Source organism: Dipodomys ordii, unplaced genomic scaffold (genome assembly GCF_000151885.1).
Source record: "Dipodomys ordii isolate 6190 unplaced genomic scaffold, Dord_2.0 Scaffold44, whole genome shotgun sequence".
Taxonomy (NCBI): Eukaryota; Metazoa; Chordata; class Mammalia; order Rodentia; family Heteromyidae; genus Dipodomys; species Dipodomys ordii.
The window spans coordinates 3,128,783-3,136,304 of NW_012267260.1; the positions used below are offsets into that span (position 1 = coordinate 3,128,783).

The 7,522-nt window shown below is 45.9% G+C and overlaps 1 protein-coding gene and 1 pseudogene across 1 annotated transcript in view; one reads left to right on the top strand and one right to left on the bottom strand.

Moving 5' to 3' along the window:
• Efhc1 (EF-hand domain (C-terminal) containing 1) overlaps positions 1-7,396 on the bottom strand; it is a gene marked incomplete at its 5' end in the record, with an annotated part of 34,880 nt that extends 27,484 nt beyond the window's left edge. The window contains one exon of the mRNA XM_013019202.1: positions 7,391-7,396. Within this exon, the coding sequence (XP_012874656.1) occupies positions 7,391-7,396 (6 nt within the window). The remainder of the gene's footprint in view (positions 1-7,390) is intronic.
• Positions 579-5,586, top strand: LOC105987693 (annotated as a pseudogene).
• Positions 7,397-7,522: the final 126 nt, after the last annotated feature.

A 7,522-nucleotide genomic window follows, 5' to 3' on the forward strand; every position in this document is an offset into this window, starting at 1 on the left:
AGGAGAGACTGTGAGACTCCTATCTCCAATAAACCACCAGAAAACCGGAAGTGGCGCTGTAGCTCAAGTGGTAGAGTGCTCGCCTTGAGTTGAAGAGCTGAAGGACAGCGCCCAGGCCCAGAATTCAAGCCCCACGACCAACAAAAAAAAAAAGAAAGAAAGAGAAGTTTGTCGTGAACCCCAGGGGATAGATGTAGTCCTCACTTAGACTTCAGACTCTGCCTGTGAATTTGACCTGTTCTCACTCCAGAAGACAAATCTTCATAGCTAATATGGTACTTGCCACCAATAGGTGCTCAGTAGGGTTTTTTTGTTTTTGTTTTTTTGGTGTACTGGGACTTGAACTCATGGGCTCTGGGCACTGTCCCTTACCTTTTCTGCTCAAGTATAGCTCTCTACCAATTGACTCACATCTCCACTTAAAGAATTTTTTTTTTGTCATTAACTGGAGATAAAAGTCTCTTGGACTTTCTTGCACAAGCTGGCTTTGAACTGTGATCATCAGATCTCAGCCTTGTGAGTAGCTAGGATTACAGGCATGAACCACCAGTGTTCAGCTCTCAGTAGATTCTTGAAGAATGGCTAAACGAGTAACTGAAACTAGAAACTACCTATGGCCTCTGATGGTGGTAACCATAGAAATGCTGGGTTTTGTTTACTATTTTTCATGACGATACTGTAGCCTACCATATATGAACTCAGTGAATCACCATTTGTGCAACTATTCAAATCTGAAAGTGAAATCTGAAAAGGTGGTAAGGACAGCTACAAAATCATTTGGTTCACAGAAGTCACACTTTGCAACATAGGCATGCTTGTTACAATAGAATACAATATATAGGCTTGTTACATTAGAATTATAATTTGTAAGTTTTAGATATCAAAGTAAGCAATTTCTTTTAAATTGCTAGAGATATGACTCGCATGTTAGACTGCCTGCCTACCAGCCATGAGTTCAAAGCCCAATACTGCAATTTTTTTTTTGGGTCCAGTCGTGGGGCCTGAACTCTGGGCCTGGGCACTGTCCCTCAGCTCTTCAGCTCAAGGCTAGCACTCTACCACTTGAGCCACAGCGCCACTTCTGGCATTTTTCTTTTTGCTTATGTGGTGCTGAGGAATCGAACCCAGGGCCTCAGGCATGCAAGGCAAGCGCTCTACCACTGAGCCACCTTCCCAGCCCCAATACTGCAATTTTTAAAAGAAAAATTGAAATCTTTATTGTCTGTGAAAGTAAGAGTATTTAATCATTCAGAATGAAATCCTTAGCGAAATCAATTCCATAGCTTTTTAGAGAGGTTTGTTCTGCTCACAAGTAGGGATGAGGGTGTTATATATTGGGGATTTCATTATAGAAAGCTTGTATTTTTATGCTTTTATACTTTCCTGTTTCTGGATGGATGTGAAATATCCTGGCCTTCTGACAGTGTAAAACCTAGTGCCTTGTCAAAGAAGGTAGCTGCTGCTTTAAACTGTTCACACCACAGAAATCAAGGCACAAAATCCATTTAATGGTATTTATGTAAACATATTTATAGAGACAAAAAATAGCTCCACTTTTTCTTTACCAAGCAATCAAGCAAAAACACATGACCAATACAATTAGTGGACAGAAGCCTTGGAAATGCTGTATTGGCGCCATCTGGAGGCATTTGGAACTTATACACTAACAGAAGACTTTCAAAAATTTAGGTACAATTTATGAACTGGTGGGCAACCGAGGCAGGAATAGACTATTTTCGTTTCAGAGTTTTGAACCCTTATTATTTCACACTTCTGATATATAACTCTAGAATATTTCTTTTAAGATACTTTCAGCCAGAATTGGGAATGAACTAAGATCTTAAGAGCATTAACATCAGTTCATTGGAGCTGGGCACAGGGTGCAAGCCTATAATCCCAGCCACTGTGGGAGGCAGAGGTAGGAGGATCTCAAGTTCCAGAACAGCTGGTGTGACAACAAAGACACATCTCAAAGAAAGTACAGGTGAGGAAGAAGCAAGCAGGAGAGAAACAGGCAACTTGCTATGATTTGAGTGGCCTCAGCCAGGCGCCGGTGGCTCACGCCTGTCATCCTAGCTACTCAGGAGGCTGAGATCTGAGGATCACAGTTCAAAGCCAGCCTGGGCAGGAACATCCATCAGACTATCTCCAATAAACCCACTAGAAAACGGGAAGTGGCGCTGTGGCTTAAGTGGTAGAGCACACACTTTGAGCTGAAGAGTGCAGGGACAATGCCCAGGCCCAGAATTCAAGCCTCACGACCGACCAAAAAAAAAAAAAAAAGAGAGAGAGTGGCCTCATACAAATCCATTAGAATTTCCATTTGCCAGATGTGACTGATAGCTTGGCTTATCAAAGGCATTTTTACACTAACATGATGAGGTTCTTAATTAAAGAGGATGAGAGGAATGGATCACTAGAATTTGTAGTAGAAGCCAATTGTAGAGGAGGTTATTGTGGATTAAGGCAGCCATTCCTTTTATGAAATTCTTAATTGCTCTTTTCTATTTATTTTATTTTATTTGGTTGTGGGGCTTGAACTCTGGGCCTAGGTGCTGTATTTTTTTTTGGGTCCAGTCATGGGGCCTGAATGCTGGGCCTGGGCGCTGTCCCTCAGCTCTTCAGCTCAAAGCTAGCGCTCTACCACTTGAGCCACAGCGCCACTTCTGGCTTTTTTCTTTTTGCTTATGTGGTGCTGAGGAATCGAGCCCAGGGCCTCAGGCATGCAAGGCAAGTGCTCTACCACTGAGCTACCTTCCCAGCCCTTCAGAGACTTCTTGTTTGGGTAAAATCCTGCTAATTGAAGGCTAGGGACAAGAATCTCCCCAGACTTGCCATATGAGTGTAACTGCCAGTCTCGTTATGTGTGCTTTGGCTCCAGTCACACAGCCTTTAGCTAGTCTAGCCTCTTGCAGGCAAGAAGCTTCTTTCCATTGATCCCCAATCTGCTGGGACTGGGCAAGCCTGGGTCAATCCTAAAGAGAGCTGCCAATTTCCATGGGCACAGAATCAGTCTTTGGGATGACCTTTCCATAGCACAGGAATCTGGTTAACAAAGCAGCAGTGAAGAGCACCACACAGATGGCTTTGTTCCCTAGCAACTTTAAGGTTAACATTAACCCTTCTGCAGCTAATAGGTTTCCTTGTTTGAGGAACCCTGACCTAGCCTTTTTATTTGCTACAAATTCAAGCACATCATTTCTTTTTTGTAACAAAGCTTGTGTTTATTAAGAATTTAAAAAAGCCATACTGCTTATTTCACAGTAAGCCTTTTTTTTTTCTTTTTGGCTTCCCCCCTTGTTTTTTTTTTTTGTGTGTGTTTTTTAAAAAAATTTCTTTTTCTCGGTAGGGCAAGATGGCCATGAAGGAACAATGCAGCTCAAAGGGAAGGAATACAGCAATCAATCAGAGAGAGGAAGTACACAGATCCTCACTGACAGACGGGTGGGCCCACAGCAGACCCTTCCACCCCCAACAGACCCCTTTCACCCTCATGGAGTTAAAAGATTCAGCCTACACTCCCCATTCTTGTGTGGACATCTCTTAACCATTTCTCAAAAGCCCAAAGATTTTCCTTCCTATGTATTGTTGAGGGCCCTCATAGGAGTTGATGCAGATTGGCGGCCACCTGGGCCCAGGTGGCTGGGTGCTGTACTCTCTAATTCACAGCCATGACCCAGGAAGGAAAGTCACATCTTGGGGGTGAAGCCCACGTAGCTGATTCTTTTAAAATAAGCTAAGGGGGAGGGGGAGGCATTTCCCTTCCTCATTCAGAGCTGACACCTGTGAATTTGAACCAGGAGAAGACATGTGAAAGATACATCATAAAAATTTCAGCCAAAAATATAAAAAAAATATGTAGAATTGATTTTCCTTAAAGACGATTAGGAAAAAAAAAAAGCTCCCCCTATTTTTTTAACTTGAAATCTGCCTGCCAAACAGGATTTTTTTTTTGATGTTCATCTGCTTCTGTTAATCCTCAGTTGAAGCCACTGTCATGTTTCTGACAGAACATACATCCTTTCTAAAAGACACCTCAGACACAGGTGGAGCAGGGCCTTCGGGAAACCCAACCCAAAGCAGAAGCAGAGACCTTAAGAACCAACTGTGTGTGGTAATTACAAATAAATTAACCAAGCACAGAATGGCTTGGTGTTCAGGTGGCATTTTGTGTTCTTCAGGGGAGATAAGAAATGAGACAGAGCACGTGGGAAGAAACTACCACTTTTTTTTGGTCATGAGAAACTGGTCTTGGAATCAGGGCGCACCGTGCACACAGTTCAATTAGATCTTCTTGTGAATCTTTTCAACTTTTACAAACAACCATCCAGATCATTCCTCAGGTCATCTAGCAAATGCTTGGCTGATTCTAACTTGTTCTCATTGGTTTCAATTTTGACTGAGTAAAAGACCAAGCTGTCCACGGCTTTCCTGAGCAGCTTCAAGCCTGACTCCACATGACTCACTGAGGATTTCAGGTTATCTAGAGACATATCAAGCAGAAGGTGCAGTCTCTGCAAGCCACATTTGGGACCTTTAAGTTTACCTTGAGAAGCTCCCGGCAGAAGCAGGACCTCACGGAGAAGGTGGTGAAGCAAGGAGAAAGTGAGATCAACCACATCAGTGAAGTCCTACAGAAGCTACAGAATGAGATCCTCCAAGACCTCTCAGATGTCGTCCGCGTGGTGAAAGATGCCCTCAAGCAGGACTTCAGTCCCTGGAGAACACGGGGAGGAGTGGTTGACAGAGCGTAACAAATCCATCAAGGACAACATTGCCATCTTCAGTGAAGTCTAGAAGAGGAGCCAGAAGGAAATGAATGATGTCAGGGCAAAGGTCGCCTCTTTGGAAGAATCCAAGGGGCACAAGCAGGAGCTGAAGGCCCTAAAGGAAGCGGTGGAGGACATACAGACCGCTAGCGGTGGAGGACATACAGACGCTGTGAGGTCCAGGGACGGGCACGGAGGCCCTGCGGCGCTCGCGCAGACCAGAGTCTGCCGTCTACACAGAGGCGTGGGAACTGGTGAGGCTCAAGCAGGAGCAGCAGGCGTTTAAGGAGATGGTAGACACGGCGCATGCCGCCCTGCAGCCCTTTCTGAGAAACTCTTCCACTCGGAGGAGTCCACCTCCTGCCGCCCCCAGCAGAGCAGGAGGCTGGAAGAAGAGCTATGTCAGCTGAAGGCTGAGGCTTAGAGGCCCCAGGAAAATGGTGATTTCCGAAGCTTCCATGCCTTACATGCACTCCAGAAGAACCAGGGACTAGACTCCGGGTTCCAGAGTATTGAGGATGGCGTCCATTCGGTTCAGGGGGCTTCTATGCGCCAGACAGAGAGCCTAGAGTCACTCCTAGAGCCAGGAGCACCAACAGTGCCTGGCTGTGCTCCAGGGATGCCTGGAAGGCCTGGGGTCCTCCCTGGGGGCAGACAAGGACGCCCTGCCTGGCCCTCTCCAGTGAAGAGGAGTGTGGGCAAGCTGCCCAGCACCATGGAGTCCCTGCAGGAGGTACAGGAGCAGCTGCACACGCTGCTCAGCCAGGACCAGGTCCAGGCTCCCCGTCTGCCTCCTCAGGAGAATTTTTGGTGGTAGTGGTTGTTTGTCGGGCTCAAATTCAGTGCCTAGGTGCTGTCTCTGGGCTTTTTCCGCTCAAGGCTAGTGCTCTATCACGTTGAGCCACAGCTCCACTTTGGGTTTTCGGGTGGTTAACTGGAGATAAGAGTCTCACGGAGTTGCTTGCCTGGGTTGGTTTAGACCCGCCGTCCTTAGGTCTCTCCTGCCTTGGTAGCTAAGATTACAGGTGTGAGCCGCCAGCACCTGGCAGCTTAGAGAATTTAAGTGACCTATTCAAAGCCTTAAACCAAGCTATAAAAATGTATGGGCAGACCTCACTGCTTTGACTCTTGTTCTAGCTGGTTCACTGTGCCATAGTAAAAGAAAGACCATTGATAATGAGCCTTCATTAGCTGAGCTAATGAAGGCTGAGGGATCCTCCCAGGCCTCCCAGGAGCACTGCCCCTCAGGAGCACTGTCCAGCACCTCTCCACCACACCCTCGAAGACCTTATTCCATTTGCTAGGATGGGCATTCCCAGTTTGTGGTAGTAACGCATAAGTAGTTAATCTGGCTAAAAGTTATTGTGCAGAGGACTTTCAAAACATTTCCAAACAAAAACTTTCAATTCAGACCACTGAGAACCATCACACAGCTTTATCTTTTATCTCTATTATATTACAAACACCCACCTGTCTTTCTACAAAAGTAGTGTTTATTTAGCTCCAAGATCTAAATGTGAAAATTTTCCTTCTGATTATGAAAGTCCTGATTTCCACCAATGATATTCCTCATGATGGGTGAACATGCACTGGCCCCCCCTCATAACCTCCAGTCCTCCTACCTCTAACCCCTCTCTCTCAGTGTACTCACCCCAATTGACCCATCCATGGCCCGTCCACCACAGACCTGACCCAGTGCCGGCCATTTCACTCTAATCGTAGGCGGCACTCCTGGCCCTCCACCCGCCACACCTGGCTGGGCTGACTTGCTTAGCCCTCACCTTGACCCCATCGACTTGTCCTTTGTACAGTCTATGCTATGGCAAGTCATAACAGACTTTTGAGGTCATTGTGACTTCATGCCTTTCAACCTCCACCAAGCTTCCTCTGCTCTAGAAGTTTCTATTATTGGTATGGCCAAGCTCAGGGACACAGGCCTTGAAATTAACAGTGAAATTTGCTAATCTCCCTCCCCCAACATTTCTTTCAAAAGCCCTGTTATTAAATCTTTCCCTTTTTAAATAAATCACAATTTATCTAGAACCTGTTTTCCTTTTTGGGGGGAATAGGCTGCAGTGATATTTGAACTCAGTGGTAAAGAGAAGTTGCTATCATTAGCACTGTATGTTAGAAGAAACTCGAGTTATGGGTGGCTCCCTGTGACCTTAATAATTAAAGCCTTAGCTTGGAGAGAGTTGAAAACAGCATGTTCTGAATGGCTGCTAGTGTAGCTTGAGAATCCTTGGCTGGAGGATGGAAATGTAGAAGGAGCTACCATCCATCCATAGACTATGTTAATCTCCTCTTTAAGTTCAGTGGGAGGAAGAAGGGGAGATACTTTCCTAATTCCAAAATAAAGATTCATGCTTGATATCTTCCTTCCTTTTTTTGTTGTTGGTTGTGGGGCTTGAACTCAGGGCCTGGGCGCTATCCCTGAGCTCTTTTGCTCTAAGCTAGTGCTCTACCACTCTGAGCCATAGCCCCACTTCTGATTTCTGGTGGTTAATTGGAGATAAGAGTCTCATGGAGCCGGGCGCCGGTGGCTCACACCTGTAATCCTAGCTACTCAGGAGGCAGAGATCTGAGAATCACGGTTCAAAGCCAGCCTGGGCAGGAAAGACCGTGAGACTCCTATCTCCAATAAACCACTAGAAAACTGGAAGTGGCACTGTAGCTCAAGTGGTAGAGCACTCGCCTTGAGCTGAAGAGCTGAGGGACAGCGCCCAGGCCCAGAGTTCAAGCCCCATGACCGA